Source organism: Ictidomys tridecemlineatus, chromosome 6, assembly GCF_052094955.1.
Source record: "Ictidomys tridecemlineatus isolate mIctTri1 chromosome 6, mIctTri1.hap1, whole genome shotgun sequence".
Taxonomy (NCBI): Eukaryota; Metazoa; Chordata; class Mammalia; order Rodentia; family Sciuridae; genus Ictidomys; species Ictidomys tridecemlineatus.
This window is the reverse complement of record NC_135482.1, coordinates 102,819,387-102,837,560: the sequence shown is the minus strand read 5'-3', so window position 1 is coordinate 102,837,560 and position 18,174 is coordinate 102,819,387. Positions and strand designations below refer to the sequence as shown.

The 18,174-nt window shown below is 37.1% G+C and overlaps 1 protein-coding gene across 1 annotated transcript in view; it reads right to left on the bottom strand.

Annotated features, from left to right (window-relative positions):
* Positions 1–17,636, bottom strand: part of LOC144365086 (antigen WC1.1-like) — a 46,661-nt gene extending 29,025 nt beyond the window's left edge. Inside the window, exons 1-4 of the mRNA XM_078015888.1 lie at positions 17,474–17,636; positions 12,906–13,220; positions 5,897–6,205; positions 5,489–5,806 (exon numbers count right to left, since the gene is read on the bottom strand). Coding sequence (XP_077872014.1) covers positions 5,489–5,806; positions 5,897–6,205; positions 12,906–13,220; positions 17,474–17,636 — 1,105 coding nt within the window. The remainder of the gene's footprint in view (positions 1–5,488; positions 5,807–5,896; positions 6,206–12,905; positions 13,221–17,473) is intronic.
* Positions 17,637–18,174: the final 538 nt, after the last annotated feature.

The following is an 18,174-nucleotide window of genomic DNA, read 5'->3' as shown; positions in this document are numbered from 1 at the left end:
TTCTCTGCATTCTGTCTCTGTCAGCTGACCTCCTTTTTTAAATAGGATTTATATTTATCCACTGGATTTGAACTCAAGTAGCAAAAGGACTAGGCTTAATTTTCACCATTTTATCCTCAAAAACTTTTACTTCACTAAAAAATTCCAAATAAATGAACATTTGTTAATGAAGGAAAAAAATTATATGTGTATCAAAAAACTGACAATTTATATTTATTTGCCATTTAGGAATGAGGGAAGAGTCCACTAAATAGTGTAAGACTGAGATAAATCCAGGTTATTCTGAATAAAATAAAAAGGGTTCTTTATATCTTACTTTATTTTACAGAAGATAGAAAGAGAATTTAAAAGGAACATCAGAAGAACAAAAGAAGAAGAAAAAGAGAAGAAGAATAAGAAGGAGAGCAGGAAAAAGAAAGGGAGGAAGAAGAAGAAGAAGAAGAAGAAGAAGAAGAAGAAGAAGAAGAAGAAGAAGAAGAAGAAGAAGAAGAAGAAGAAATAAAGATATTTGAGCTTTTTTTGCCTTTTTGTTTTACTTTGTGTTGAGGGATTATTTTGTTATTGATAAGGGAAATTGGGAGAAGCCATTAGTTATCTATTGAAGCACATCAGGAAGAGATTTCAAGTATGGGTTCAGACCTTTGGCCAGCATCTGGCCACAGGTAAGGAAAAGTAATGTAATACTAAGTTTATGTATGAATTTCAGCAAGAAATCCTTGCTGAAGAGAATAACATGATCAGTGATTATTTTTCCAAAGAAATCCTTTAAGATGGAATGGATATCTAAAGCATTAATCTACTTCATTACAAATTTTACTTAAAGCATTATAATTAGAATACTCTCATTTCTCTCTGGAGCTGATGTATTAACCTCAAGTGTGGATTTGTGACCTTGTGACTACAAGGTCTATTTAATTTATACCAGTATCACAGAGGAGTGATGACAATGTACCTTACTTGGAAAGTCACAGTGAAAATACAAAATTTCAAACTGAAATCAAATCACTATACTTTGGGATGTAATGTTTTAAAGAGTGTGAGACCTCTGCAGGGCTGATCAAAATCAGCTTTCAATATTGTTGTCCAGTGACAGGATCAATAAAGATCAGTTTCCAGAACAGAAATCATCACTGTAGGCTCTGCCTGTGGATGCAGCCAGGTCTTTTCCTCTGTGGATTCTGGTTTCCACTCAGTTACATCTCCACACTAGGGATTAATATCACCACCACCACCACTACCATGAGTTGTGCATGACTGATTATATTTCTTGTTGAATTAGATACACAAATTTATCTGCAGAAACATTAATTCTTTTCCATTTTCTTGTTTTTTTCATCATATATGGTATATTTCCAGCTCCCAAGATATAGAATATCTCCATTGAGGTAGAACAATGTCACTTTTGAGTTCTATCTGAGAGAATTCAGTGGAATATCTGATTGTAGTGTCCTCCAGTTGAAATAGTCTATTGTAATAGCAAACCTTCCCCCAAGGCAGATTTCTCCTTTGCTCTTCTACTCTTTACAGATCAGCGACAGCTCATCTAGCTGTAGCCTGAGAGGGTGAAGAGTAAAGTTCATAAAGAACATGTACTCAGAGAATCAACTGAGCATCTGTTGTTGTGCTGAACATTGACCCTGAAGTGTTCAGAGGGAAGTCTTATTGCAAACTCAACAGTATTTTATTCATCTTTAATATATCTATTATTTGTTATTTTCTAGGCATTTTAAAAGAAATAACATATTTCCAGAAACCTTGAAACCTTCTTCCCTTCAAGTGAAGCTTCTAGCCTTTTAGAGTCAGGTTCAGAGAAAAGGAAAAACTAGAATCAGCTATTTTCACCTTTAGGCATTTTTCATTCAAAGGTAGTAGTTGAGACTCTGAAAATCTCAGCATGTTTGCCTGATACCCCTGGGAATACACAAGTATAATTCAGGTTGGACAAAACAGGTGAAATTCTGTTAAACTTCTAGAAAACTTGTATCATATTTTGTGAACTGAAAATAATCTGTTTATTTAGATGATGTCCAAAATCCAATCATTTCAATCAGTTTTATTTAAGATGATCTTCTCTCTCCTCTAAATTAACTGTACGGGAGAAGTAACATACCTTTCTGAAGATTCTATCTGATGTGCATCTTGGCAGAGAAATGATGATGGGATTCAATGTAATGTTTTCATATATGCACATGGGAAAATTATATTAACTTCATTCCACTGTCTTTTTCCTCCTTTCTCCCTTCCCTCTATGTCCAAATGTCTAATGTACTACATTTCTATTCTGTTTCCTACTGCCCCCTCCCCTTATTGTGGGTTAACTCTCACATATCAGAGAAAACATTTGATCTTTGGTTTGATAGTTCTAAAGTATACATCAGAAAATACATAAAGTGGGATGTTTAATACACCTATAGTGTTTAAAAATACCCAAAACATCTGTCACCCTCTATCCATTGACCTGTACAGTCCATTCCTCCTTCCCTTCAATCTGGGCTGACAGTGGTGAGTTGTCTATTAACAATAAAATGTGGTGAAGCCAACACAGCTTGACTTAGGAACCTAGGTAAGAAAGTCATGCCTCCTCCTCTGGCTAAGTATGATGTTAGCTCTATGGGAAATCTGCACTGTAGACTATCATGTGGGAGACAGCATTTGCAGGTGATTCTGTCAGCAACCCCAGCACATTCAGTTCCAGAAGATATACAAATGCAACCTCATGAGAGAGCCCGAAAGGCAACTGACAAGAGACCTTGCCAAATTCATGAATCTGGAAATCATGAAAAATGATTTGCATTTTTTCATGAAAAATGAAATGTATTTTTATTTGAATTGATATTTTGGAGGGAAATTTTTATTATGCAGCAATAACTGCCAAAATTACACTTACTATAAAACACAGCAATTCTACATTCTTTATGTTTGTTGTGGCACTATTTACAATAGCTATGGTATGGAATCACCCCAAGTGCTCACTGAAAGGCAAATTTATAAGGTACTGGTACACACACACACACACACACACACACACACACACACACACAGGCATAAAGAAGAATATAATCATGTCATTTGTATCAAAACAGATGGAACTGAAAAACACTGTTTAGTTAAATAAAACAGATACAGAAAGACATGTACCCAGGTCCTCTGTCATAAAAAGGAGGCCATCAGAAATTAGAGGGGAGATTGCTGCAGGATTTAGGTCATATTTATAGCACTAGATATGTCCAATCTAATATAAACATTCTTATGCATGAAGTTAAGAATGACATATGTGGGGCTTGGATTGTGGCTCAGCGGTAGAGCTCACCTAGCACAGGCAGGACCCGGGTTCGATCCTCAGCACCACATAAAAATAAAGGTATTGTGTTGTGTCCATCTACTCTTAAGAAATAAATGTAAAAAAAGAATGACATATGTTTTGTGATTATTGTTTCTAACATATAGTTTAAATATCTACTTTGGAAAAAAGTCAAAGCCAACTTTTATTTATGTAGAACTGATTCAAATATTGATTTACAAGTTCTCTTATTACTTACTTATTTTGCTTATTGCCATAGCTCAAACTGAGACCTTTTTGCAAAATTATTGGCTTCCATTTTTAATAAATCATTAACATGGAATACAAAGAAAAAATAAGAGTTTCACACTAATAAAGATAAATAAACATGAGAACTGAATGCAGCACGTTATCATACATTTTTACTGTGAATAACATATTTAGGAAAATTAGTAAAAATCTGAACAAGGCTACTACACTGTATAGTCATATTACGGCAAGAGGGATTTATGAAATTTGGCAACAGTGCTATGGTTATATTTAAAATTCTTGAAAATATTTTAGGAGTAATGGGACACACTACATTATCCACCTACTCTTAACTACTCTTTCAGAAACACTTGATAAATATAGGCATAAATGGGACAGAAGGAGGGAATATAGTAAAGAGTGGCATTTGGAAATCTTGCTTATGGTTACCTGGGAATTTTATGCTATCCCTGAAACTTTTTCAGAATTATCAAGTTAACATAATAAACAAATAAAAGGAAAGAAGGAAAAAAGAAAACCATCCCCCCCACATATACAAAAAATAAAGGTGAAAACAAGTTGAAGTAATTCCAAAGAAACATTAATAGCATCAAACACAAGAACATCTAGGAGAAACTTCATAAAGGCTATGTATAATCTCTGAGAGAAATTAGATGTATGCCTTGTAGGTCAATTATCTCCATATTCATGTGTAGTCTAAATCCAATGTCAACCTATATATCATTATGCTTTTATTGTATTAAATATATAAAGTTGTTTCTAAAATTTATGTGAAATGCATATGACCAAGTATGACTAATGCATTAGGCAAGAAAAACTACACAATTAGAGAAGTTAGTTTAAAGTAATCTTTAAAGGAAACTTACTCAGATATGCTAAAAAGTTATAATAATTAAGAATGTAAGTACTGCTGTAAGGATACACAAACAACAAAATAGAATGGAATAGAATGAGTAAGAAAATCTGCACTCCATTATTTCAAAGGTGACCCTGTGGTGGGGAGAAGTCTTTTCAGTAATAATGCTGAATCAATTTGCTGTCCAAACAATAATGTAGAACTTTTCTTCACATCACACACACCCTTACAATATCAAAACCAGAAAGACTGTAAATTATATGCAAAATAAAAGTAATTAAACATGTATAATATACCCTGGGAGAATATTTTTTAGATCTTAAGATGGAAAAGTTCTATTTAGTAATCAAAAAATGTTGATAAGCTGTGCTTCATTAAGAACAACAATTGACCCCCGAAAGAATACCATATTAAAAGAGTGAAAGTAAAAGGTTAAAAAAAACCCTCACGCAAATACATACATATATGCACCAAAAGCTATTGTCATGATAATATGTAGGATCATTATTTGGGAAGTCAACAAGCATCAAATCTCAATATCACTTGAATGTATCAATACATGGTCATGTGGTCATTCAGCAGAAAACTCAACAACAATAAAAATAAATGAAGGTATGCTACAAAGGGAAAAAATGTGTGAATTCTAAGCACAATGTGGAGTCAAAGTAGACACAACAATAGAACATACTACATGATTTTACATAAAAGTCAAAAGCTGACAAAATTTTTCTTTGGCAGCAGAAGTTATAGTGGTCTTCTTTGCAGGGGAGGAGGGTATAGTGACTGGAGGGATGTGCAGGTGACTTCTGGGAGCTGCTGATGCTCTCTTGAGGGTCCAGGGTGAGGAACTTGACAGAGCTATCATTCATCGCTCTACCTTGGTCTCTTTGAATTTTAATAAATAATAATTCTTACTTGAAAACTATCTCACTTAATACTCCTTGACAGGGCTTGAAAGATGAATGATCATTGAGAAGAACCATAGTTCCCCACAGAAAGTTTCCTTTCTGAAGCCAGCTCTCCACACTGACTGCTCTTAGAGACATGTCACTCAAGTACCATTCAGCGCTGCCCTCTCTTACCTGAGCAGACCACAGAGGCTGTGTTTCCATGGGCACAGGCAGGAACACTCAGGGCAGTCACAGGACAATTCCACAAGAAGGACTCAGACCCTGAGCAGTGAAATTGCTGTCTCCACACCTCATCTCCTCTTTCTACGAAGTACTCTCCCTTTGGGGTGGAGATGGCAACCCCACAGCCCAGCTGACGGCAAACTACATTGGCATTGGCCATATTCCAGTGGGAGGCACAGAGTGTTCTCCAGCCTCCAGAGGTCTTCATCTCCACTTGGCCCTCACACTGAGAGCTGCCATTTTTCATGAGCCGAATATCTGTATATCCTGGTAGAAGACAGGGCTTTAGCTACATCCCACATTTTTCTTATCCTTATAGAGTATGTGGGGAAGTTAAAGTCCTGCTGTAAATCTCACCTGAGCAGACAACTTGCACAGCCCCTGTGCGGGGGCAGCTGCCTGCAGGACAGGGCACTCTGGGGCAGAACCAGAGCTCAGGCTCCTGCCCCTCACACTGGAACTCTTCAGCCCAGACCTGTTCACCAGGCTCTCTGAAGGGCAGATTCCCCAGGACAGATGCAGCCTTGCCACACCCCAGATCTGCACAGATGACCTGGGCCGTGGGTAATGTGAAATTCCCACCAGATACTGGAATCCATCCTTCTCCAGAATTCACTTCCACTCGCCCAGAGCAGTGTCCAGCTCCTCCATCCAAACGCACAAATCCTGTGGAAGAAATTAACCCACAAATGAGTATCTTGGCTTGGAATTGGAAGTTAGTTGTCACAGGCCATGCTTGTGAGCCTTTCTTTTCCCAGGGTATGGGGAATGGGCTCAACAGTTGGTATCAGAATGGGAATTCCATGATAAGTGTGTGAGGACATTTTAGGAGGAGGCATTTAGAAGATCAGTTCTGAATGACTGACTGAAGAAATGAATGTATAGCTATATAACTGTTGTGTTTGTGTGTGTGCTGTATGATACATGTGTTTTTATTTTTTCTATGTGAACACATTATCCTTCATGTAAACAGATACCTGTGTGTTTCTCTGCATTCTGTCTCTGTCAGCTGACCTCCTTTTTTAATAGGATTTACATCTATCCACTGGATTTGAACTCAAGTAGCAAAAGTACTAGGCTTAATGTCCACCATTTTATCCTCAAAAACTTTTACTTCACTAAAAATTCCAAATAAATTAACATTTGTTAATGAAGAAAAAAAATTCAATATGTATCAAAAACTGACAATTTATATTTATTTGCCATTTACAAATGAGGGAAGAGTCCACTAAATAGTGTAAAATAAAAATAAAAATAAAAAGTGTAAGACTGAGATAAATCCAGGTTATTTTGAATAAAATAAGAGGGGTTCTTATATCATACTTCCTTTTACAGAAGATAGAAAGAGAGTTTAAAAGGAGCATCAGAAGAACAAAAGAAGAAGAAAAAGAAGTTTAAGAAGAAGAGCAGGAAAATTAAATGGAGGAAGAAGAAGAAATAAAGAGATTTGAGCTTTTTTGACTTTTTGTTTTAATTTGTGTTGAGGGATTATTTTGTTATTGATAAGGGAAATTGGGAGAAGCCATTAGTTATCTATTGAAGCACATCAGGAAGAGATTTCAAGTATGGGTTCAGACCTTTGGCCAGCATCTGGCCACAGGTAAGGAAAAGTAATGTAATACTAAGTTTATGTATGAATTTCAGCAAGAAATCCTTGCTGAAGAGAATAACATGATCAGTGATTATTTTTCCAAAGAAATCCTTTAAGATGGAATGGATATCTAAAGCATTAATCTACTTCATTACAATATTACTTAAAGCATTATAATTAGAATACTCTCATTTCTCTCTGGAGCTGATGTATTAACCTCAAGTGTGGATTTGTGACCTTATGACTACAAGTTCTATTTAATTTATACCAGTATCACAGAGGAGTGATGACAATGTACCTTACTTGGAAAGTTAGAGTGAAAATACAAAATTTCAAACTGAAATCAAATCACTATACTTTGGGATGTAATGTTTTAAAGAGTGTGAGACCTCTTCAGGGCTGATCAAAATCAGCTATCATTATTGTTGTCCAGTGACAGGAACAATAAAGATCAGTTTCCAGAACAGAAATCATCACTGTAGGCTCTGCCTGTGGATGCAGCCAGGTCTTTTCCTCTGTGGATTCTGGTTTCCACTCAGTTACATCTCCACACTAGGGATTAATATCACCACCACCACCACTACCATGAGTTGTGCATGACTGATTGTATTTCTGGCTGAATGAGATACACAAATTTTTCTGCAGAAACATTAATTCTTTTCTATTTTCTTATTTTTTTTCATTGTATATGTTATATTTCTAGCTTCCAAGATATCGAATGTCTCCATTGAGGTAGAACAACGTCACTTTTGAGTTCTATCTGAGAGAATTCAGTGAAATATCTGATTGTAGTGTCCTCCAGTTTAAATAGTGTATTGTAATAGCAAACCTTCCCCCAAGGCAGATTACTCCTTTGTTCTTCTACTCTTTACAGATCAGCGACAGTTCATTTAGCTGTAGCCTGAGAGGGTGAAGAGTAAATTTCATAAAGAACATGTACTCAGAGAATCAGCTGAGCATCTGTTGATGTGCTGAACATTGACCCTGAAGTGTTTAGAGGGAATTCTCGTTGCAAACTCAACACTATTTTTACTCATCTTTAATACTGTGTCTCTCTTTTGTTATTTTCTAGGCATTTTTAACGAAATAATGTACATCCAGAAACCCTGATATATTTATTTTCAAAAATACTTGATTTAGAAATTAGAGTCAGCCACCATCTACACAGAGTTGATCCCCACTTGTTATTCTCAGGGTTTGACTTACTCTGTTGTATTTAATGAAATATAAATAGAACAGTCAATGTGTGGTTTAGGTGCAGGTATACATTGTTCTATAAATCCAGATCCCCTGATTCCATAGGTAAGTATTACAATGGTCTACATAGTTCTTTAGCTTAGTAGGCATTTCTTATATCCTAGTGGTTTAGAAATCCTCATTAATTTTATTTGTAAAAATACACATCAGTTTTGGTAATATGTCAGTGGTGTAAAGGATTTTGGAGGTAAAAAATAATTTCCCTTCCCCATCTGCATTGTTGAGGTAAATTGTACCACCATTTTATTTTCTACCTTTCTGTTCATCTGTCTTGCTTATTAAATACATATTCTCAAATAAAACTAAAGTGTGCCAGGTGTGGTGGCATATGCCTGTAATTCCAGTAATTCAGGAGGCTGAGACAGGAGGATATCGAGTTCAAAGCCAGCCTCAGCAACAGTAGAGCATTAAGCACTCAGTGAGACTCTGTCTCTAAATAAGATGTGAAAAAGGGCTGGGGATATGGCTCAGTATGTAAGCTCCCCTGAGTTCAATCTCTGGTACCCAAAAAACAAAACAAAACAAAAAAGTAAGGTGCCATATTGAACCTGTTACCTCAGTCTGAATGATCTAGAGTTACAAAATCTCAGAGGTCTTAATGTTGAGGTTGGTTCATCTGTGCGTCTAGTGCATGAACACATAATTAACAATTATTCAGAGTAGACCTCTTCTTGAATCATTAGGGAAAACTGTATGAAGGTCTTAACATTATTGAAGAGGTAGAATTTACCCAGAATGGTCATTTTCAAGTCACTTGAAAGAAATTGCATGTGTCTCTCCCTCTGAGTTATAAACAGCCATTTTTTCCCCAGAACATTCTTCTTTGAATATTTAGGCATAATGTGAAGCAAACTACTACCTGAGGCTTTTTGAAACATGAAATTTAAATATAATATTCAATGTTGTGTGTATAAGACTCATTTATGTATCCACCTGCTTCCTTGTCCTTTAGTCTACAATTCTACTATTCTGTTTAGGGCATAGCACTGTGTCACCTGAGTATATGAGAATGTCTTCATCTGTCATTGTATTTGGTCCATAAAGGTCAGGTATCCTCCTCAGAGACAAAAATTTCCCTGCAACATTGAGATTCCCAGTCTCCTTTGAAAGCCAAAAGTGGGAGCATGACTTGTCCATCAAAGTACAGCAAGGGACAAGAAGAGTGGTCATTGGAGGCCCAGTATGTTTTAAAATGCCTCTGGCTGAGATAGTGTAAAAATGGGGCAGAGAGAACTTCAAGGATGACACAATCTAAACTTTCTTCGCAGACTTGATGTAGGAAGCAGGTATATAAAGGAAAATTTGAGAGTTTTCTTCCATGTTTTTTTATGCAAAGCATATACAAAAACTTGCCATGTTCTAGATTTTTTTTTGTTCTTGATATGTATGTTTCATGGAAACAATATTATTATCTTTGTGGAGCTTCACATCTAGAAATCTCGTGAGGACAAATAATTTCAAGCCATTTGAAAAATTTGTGAGACCTCAGTGTAAAAAAGAAGGAAAAATTCCATCTGCAGAAGTGTATTGAATCACACAAATCATTTTTACTGGAGTAAATTAAAAATTGCACTCAGATGTATTCTTCTTGTCCGATATTTTGCTACATAAAAGTAGCAAACTTTCTTAAAAGTAGTAAGTTTCTTAAAAATGTGTCATCCATTGGACCTTTTCTTCCCCCATTATGACCTCAATGCTACAATTTTAAGCCACATTTGCAATCCATTCTTCTCCTTTTGTACAGCTAAGATGTACAGGATTCACACAAATGTAAACAGATTCCCCACTTTACACCCAGGGTCTTAAGTGCTGCTCAGATAATCCTTATTGTGCTCTTTGTCACCTTTCTATTGCCATCCACCAGATACTGTAAGCTTCCTCTATCTTCAAAAAATTCAGTTTGTCTCCTCGTTCCATTGTTATCAAATTTACTCCTAATGCACTTTTCTTATATCATTGAATCCATCAGATATAAACTATATAATTTTTCCTTGTATCTTCTCATTTTCCTCTTTTTTTCCCTTAAATTTATTTGAACTGAGACCTAAAACCACAAATAGTGTACATTTTAAAGGGCAAATAGATGTGCTGGTGTATGTATACATTGTGTTATTTTTGTCTCCTCACACACTTCATTCCTTTTTGTTGAAAATTTCCAAATGGTTTCTTATGACTTTTTAAAAAAATGTGGTTTATTATTATTTTCTATAGTCACCTTACTGTGCAGTGGTGGATCAGAATTTCTTATTCCTATGTATGAAAAACTGCTTATTCATTTGTTAATCTCTAGCCTTCCATTTTCATCTCCTGCACTCTCTCCATCTGTGGTAATCACAATTCCATTGTCATATAGTGAGATTATAAGGCACTATTCTTTCTTTGCCTGACTTATTTCACTTAACCTAACCAGGCCAATGCATGCTATAGTAAATGAAAGGATATCAGTCACTTTTTGCCTAAAGACTATAACATTGTGTAAGTTTACTTCAATTTATTTATCCATTTTTCAGTTGACTGATGCTTAGATCAATTCCATTTCTTAGCTACTGTCAGTAGTGCTGCCATAAGAATGGAAGCACAGATGTCTCTTCAACATCCTATTTTATTTCCTTTGGATATAGGCTCAGTATTGGATTGCTATGTCATATGGTAATTTTTTTGTGGGGGCCACTGTTTGATATGTCTTTGCATTTCCTTTTTCTGTAATGGATAGTTTTGCTGTGTTCTGTGTTTTTGTTTGGCAGGTTTTTCTTTCAGCTCTATGATAATCTCCTGGCACTCACTTCTGACCTATATGTTTACTGTTGAGAAGCCTGCCATCAGGTGAATTAGGATCCCCTTATGTGTTGTTTGTTTCTTTTCTCTTGATTCCTTGAGACTCTTTATCTTTCCCCTTTGAGAGCTGTATTATAATGTGTAAAGAGCCCAATGTTCCAGGTCAAATCTGGGTTCCCAACTACGTTTTCACCCCCAAGCAGAGATTTAACTCTCTTCTTTCTCCATAGTGTGCCATCTGGGGCTTTGGGGAGAAATGATGAGGGTGATCCTGTGGCCACCAGTGCGACATGCTATTTTACAACCCAAGAAAATCGCCTTGTAGGCCAACACAGAAATGGAAGTCACCAAGGCCCTTAATGCTATGAGCTGCCTATTGTTAAGATGGACTCAAGGTCTAAGACAAGTGACACAGGCTCTTCTTGAGTCTGTCCCACCAGCACAAAAATCTTGCTCTCTCTATGATGGCTGTCCTATATTTGAGGGCTCTAATTCCTGCTGAGTATCACCATGGTGGTCTTGGCACTGAGCTCCAAGGCAAAGTCCTATGCTATCCCTGTGCCATGCTCCTTAGCCAAGGCAGCTTGGAGGAATGTGGTGGAGATTGTCTCTTTGCTGCCTGAATAAACACAGTTCCAGGTTCTCAGTCTGAGGGCACTAGTTTGTATAGCAACCAGTGTTGTTAGACTCTAAAGGGCACCAGGTTTCAATCTGGCAGACCTTGTCCTGGGTTTTAAGTCCAAAGCCTAAGCTTTATTTCTTTTCCATTCCCAAGAAAGGATGCATCTCTCTTCATGCTGGGCCGCTTGAGGTTGAAAACTTTTAATCTTCCTCCCTCTTGAATATCTCCTTTCTTTTTAATATACTAAAAGCAAGCACTCACCTGGTTTATTGTCTCTTATCAAGCTAGTTTGGTATGTGAATAGCGGTTAACTAGTGTATTTGTGGGAGATCACTGAATAAATATTTTGGTCCTAAATTACATGTTCTCTTACCATAATAAATATGCATTGATATTTTATGGCATTCAACATTAGCCAGGACTGGGTTATATTAACCTTCCTAAGTATGAGTTTATATAGATGTTGCTTTGAAAAGTAAATGTAGAGAATCTACTGTAGTAATGATGGAAGGAAAACCTGTGATTCAGGGTATTTCATTCACAGTTCTCTGGCCCTTCCTACCAATGTGCTAAGAATTCTTATGTCTGAATTTGGAAAGGAGAATTGCAACTTTCCAGTAATTCAAAATTCTCATGTGAGGTGTTTAATCCCATTCCTGTGCCCATACTCCTACTGACCCAGTGCAAAATTATCTTTGGCTATACATACTATATTTATAAATGAGTATAAATACTCATTTCAATAGGGAAAAGTAAAGCCTCATTCTTGTATGTCTTTTGAGAAGTGCTGCAAACAGATAATATGTGGTAATTTATGTTTAATCCTAAAAATAGTAAATTAGAAAAACAAAATTATGAAGATTGATTGTAAGTGGAATTATCCTACTATAAACATATCTTGTCAAGAAAGAAAGTTAAGAAAGGAAATGACAATATTTGAAGTTTTCAAGAGGGGAAACAAATGAAACCCATCATCCCCAGCTATTTGAAACATTCAGCATCTGTAAAAGAACCTCTTTGTTCACTATGGACCATCCAGGTATTACTCCCACAAGAGTTAGACACACTTTTCCTTATATCTTTTCATCATCCAATACAGTATGGAATTCAGTGGCCATTACCTGAGCAGATGACACCTGCATCCCACTTGTGTGTGCAGTAGTGTTGCCCCCAGCCTAGAGAAGGGCACTTCCACACATGGGACTCCTCTCCTAAGCATGTCAGTTCATCCAGCCAGATGCGTCCAGATCCCTCCCCGAAGAATGCCTCATGTACGGCATTGAGGGCCTCACCACAGCCCATTTGTCTGCACACCACGTGGGCATCACTCAGGTCCCAGTTGTAGTCACACACAGTGCCCCAGGAATGCTGGTGAAGAATCTCCACTCTGCCTGCACAGCGACTGCCCCCATCCACCAGGCGGAGCTGTGGAGTCTCTGAGGAGAAAGAATCATGTCAATGGTTGCATTTACAGAGACTGAGAAGTGTTCTTTTGTCATGTTCTACTCACTCCCACCAACTAAGCTTACAGAATGCAGATTTTGCAGGGTAAGACATGGAGTTGTTACACCAGGGCAGCAGCTAAGTCTCAGTTCTCACCAAAACAAGTAGGAATATTAATTGTGTAAACAAATGGAATTAAACTCATTGTAATCTAGTAATTATCTTAGGTTGAAGTTATGTAGGTCCTATAAAAGTTAAACTTGTTATTTGTAGAGTTCTTCATAAGGTGATGAAACATTTCTAGAAATGTCAAGATTCCTTCCTTGAGTAGTTGAAAGTTACTTTTTTTCTGAATGATTTCTAAGATTCAGTGTAATATACCAGCATATGAAATTACTTCTTAAAAAGCATGCATGCTCGAGTGTCAATGGTTTGAGATTTAGAAGAATGACAGTACAGGAGATGGAGTAAGGAATGGGAATGAGATCATCAGAAGTCTTAGGTGACAGCTATGAATCCATAAAAAAAGGAATTACCTAGGTATTAAGACTGACAAATGAATGGATCACAAGGAAGACCATGATTTACCTCAACATATTTCACTAATGATGCTAGATTTCAGAGTTCAGATCTGAATATTTTATTTCAAATCTGTGTTCACTTTAGGTAGATTGAGAAAATCTCCCCCAAAAAGATGATGTCAAATGCTGACATTGCTTAGATGCTGCTAGGAATCATAGAATGTTACTTTCCCCCCAAATAAATGAAATAATTGCTTGGATTTTCTGTAAGTAGTTGTCATTATTCAAAAATAGGAGTTCTTAATGAGGGAGGCAAATAGCAGAATAAGATTTACATTTGTTGTGACTCTGAGAATGAAAAGAGTCAAGGAACACAGGGGAAACTATTCTGAGAAGAGAAAGAGAGGACTTTAAACTCATTAAAGAAATAATGTGAATTCTAAATAACTCAGAGAAACATTAATATATCCCAGAGGAAAGTACAAAACAATTTACAAGTTCAACTTCAGCTGCCTGGTGAGGGGGCAACATGCAAGCATAAGGTAATCTGGAGAGTGCAGACAACCCAAATGGTGTCAGCAGAGCAGCAGTCTTATCTATGGGAGAAATACAAGGTTCTTGTAAACTTTAGATTAAGTTTGGGGAATTGTTCTGAGAGGAACTCCTTCTGCACAACAACAGAGCTTTAGAAAAATTCACGACAATGCTCAGCGAGCTCTCACAGTGCTATAACCAGAAGCTATCTTGAGAAATATCCTATTGTAAGGAAAACTCTGTGCTGGGATTAGAAAATATCAACCAATCAATTCAGGATCCCTGGGTCACCTTGCTACAGTGATGGGGTAGAAAATGTTAGCCCTCTACAGTCTCAGATAGGGAGAGTGCCTGTTGCAAAAATACTGAGAGGACTGAGTGGCAGAGAAGGGCCTAGAAGCCTCATTAGGAAGTGGTCCTTCCCTCTGTGAAGAAGAGTGATTCCATTCACATGTGCTTACACATAGTGCAGAGAGCTCAGAGAACACATCTGATGATTCACCCCATTCCCATATTCCCTCTCCAGGGTGGAACTCAGTGGTTTGATTGCTTACATCATTTTTCACAGGCATTCAAGGATTCACCATGACTAGGACACTTACATAAGCAATGACTAGAGGCCTCTGGAACAAGTGTGTGCCCAACAGTGGGATGCACAAAAGCATTGAAAGAAGGGCTTGTGGTGAGCCTGACTTTTGCAATAATTCCAGATTTGCAAACAAAATCCCTCCAGTGTGATTATGGCCTGCCCCATCAATATTACCCTCCATGGCAGGAAATGAGGAGCACAGTGAAGCCAGCATATCACACCAAATCCCAGGACATTTGGTGGAAAGAGAGAGAAACTACAATTGGTTTCTTTTGCAGGTCACTAACCCCACATATCTGGTGCATTTAACTGTTAGATCACCTGTAAAGAGGTGTCTCCAGTATAAATATTTTATCTGGGAAGAACTTTTAACATGTTTTATATTATTTATGCCTTATTATATTTTTTTCTAATTAATTAATTAATTTAAAAAAATCTTTAGAGGGATATTCTTTTTTCTTTCTCATTTTTCCATTTCTTTGTATATTTTTTCATTATTTTATTTCCATCTTTCTCCCTATTTATATTCCTTCTGTAATTTTCCTTCTTGAATTAATTTTTCTTTTATTAACTTTTGACTTTCTTATTAATTTACTTTTCTTCTTATCTATGGTTATTGCTATTTTAGTTGTTGTTGAGTGTAGCTGATTATTAGTGAATTTATGTACCTAGTTTATTTTATGTTGTCATTGCTGTTGTTTGTTGTCTTCTTTCTGAGTCTTTATGATGACCAAATATTATCATATATAAAAACACACTTCAAGATCAGAGAAGGAAGCTCGGCTCCAAGCCAGACCAGACCGAGGGAGGAAGCCCAGCTCAAAGCCAGTCTGGGGGAAGAAGCCCGGTGCCAACCCAGACCGGGGGAGGAAGCCTGGCACCAAACCAGAGGAGGAAGCCCAGCCCCACCTTGCGCGCTAGTCTGGAGGTAGCCCATCAACCCTTAAAACCCATCAAAGGGGGCGTGGCTACCAGCACGGTTCTGTGGCTGATCCAGGTACCCGGTTTCCAAATCCTCCAGCCTTAGCTACAATAACTCAAAATATTTCTCATAAGCTTTTGGGGGTTGTAGCTATCAATGCAAAACAACAACTGTACAGAAACCTGGTTTCTACCTCAGAGACTAGAGTAGGGAGGACACAGGTGGAAGCTCATGTCCTTTCACACTGGCTATATCCACCACCCTGAATACAGAGGCTCAAGCTAGGAATAGACAATGGCCACCTACTGGAAGAAAGGAAAACAGAGTTCTGATAGACTTTTTTTCTCTCTTTCCTTCTCTCTCCTTTACAACCTCAACATATGTGAAACCAAGATCTGTGCATGAACAAACAAATAACCAAAATAATATAATATAGAGGAATTGCATATGCCCTACCTTCTCCCCATTTTTTCCCTTTTTTCTTTCTTACTTTCTTTTTCCTTCTTTTTTCTCTTTTCTTCCTTGTTTTTTTTATTCTTACTCCCTCTATCCCACTTTCAACCCCCTAACTTTTACTATCTATATGTCGCATAACTATCTAAATACAGATAGGAGGTTGAATCTATCTATACATTCTTCCATAAATTACCAGTCTACTGGTTAGAGTTCTCCAAAGTTGCTAAGTTAGATTAACCTCATACCCTCACTCCTTTCCCTCTAAGTATAACACCCTTTGTCTGAAATTCAGTTTTCTATATGCCACCAGATATGGTATGCCTTTTGTGAAACTAATGACTATATTTTTAAATAATAAATGAAACCAATATCTGTAGACTTAGATTCTAAGTATAAATGTATTAATAATGAAAACGTGTACTTAGATGATGTACTGTTGAAATTGGGAACAGTTAACATTGTCTTTCTCCACAAAAGAGGGATTTTGGAGCTATACAAGAACAACATAAATATATAAGGGGAAAACCATTAACACAACAGTTTCACAGAGCTAGAAAGAAACCTAAGCAGTATGAAAAGACAAGGAAAGAAAGGACCACAAAAAATGCAGGTCAATTCAACATTAGAATAGGTAATATCTGCAGCTGATGGAATGTCAGATAAAGAGTTCAGGATATACATGCTTCAGATGATCTGGAATCTCAAGAAAGACATTATACAGCAAAATCAAACAATGAAAGTTCACTTTGACAATGAATTACATAAACAAATCCAAGAAGCAAAAGATCAACTCTACAGGGAGAAAGAGGATATTAAAAAACAAAAAAACAAAACAGAAATTCTGGAAATGCAGGAAATAATAAACCAAATTAAAAACTCAAATGAGAGTATTACCAGCAGAGTAGAAAACTTAGAAGATAAAACATCAGACAACGAAGACAAAGTTTTTCAACTTGAAAAGAACATAGACAGCGGAAGATGGTGGCGAATAGAGTGCAACACCCCCGTGTACTATGTCACTGCACAGGTGATTAGCGAATTTAGAATGGCAAGAAGCTATCTTGTTAGGAATTTCCAGCAAAATTGGGGTGCACTGAAACCTAGAGGAAGGATTTCAACACCTGAAGATCAGTGACTGTGGCTCAATTGCGAGTGAACTGTGCACCTGGAGATTCAGGCTGATTGGTCAGTGGCCTGCCCCACAGCTGGAACCTGTGCACTGACGTGCCAGCAACGCAGAGAAATGGTGCAACAGATTCTGTGGGGTCTTGACAACTGTGCCCTCACAGTGCTCCAGGCTGAGTTCTGGGTTTGAGACAGGGGAGAGAAATAGTCCAGATCTGCCCTTCACACTGGACACCCCACCGAGGAAGCCAGCAGCCACCATCTTGGAGAGCTGACATCACCATCACCCGTTTCCGACAGATCTGACCCCATCACAGCAAGTTCAGCGATAGAACAGGAGAGATCTTGGAGCTATACAAAACCAAAACAAATTTATAGGAGAAAACAGAAACACAGCAGTCAAACAGAGTTGGAAAGTAACATGAGCACCATGAAAAAACAAGGGAAAAATGCAGGATAACTTAAATTTACAGGAGAACCTAGAGATATCAGAAAAATGGACAGATAAAGAACTCAAGGCATACCTGACTCAGATGGAATGGAATCTTAAAGAAGTCATTAGACAGCAAGTCCAAACAATGAAAGTATACTTTGAAAATGAATTACATAAACAGATTCAAGAAGCAAAGACTCAACTCTACCAGGAGATAGAGATTTAAAAAAAAAATCAAACCATAATCCTAGAAAGGCAGGAAACCATAAACCAAATAAAAAACTCAAATGAGAATATTAAAAGTAGACTAGATCAAGTAGAAGTCGGAACATTAGATAATGAAGACAAAGTATATAAACTCGAAAAG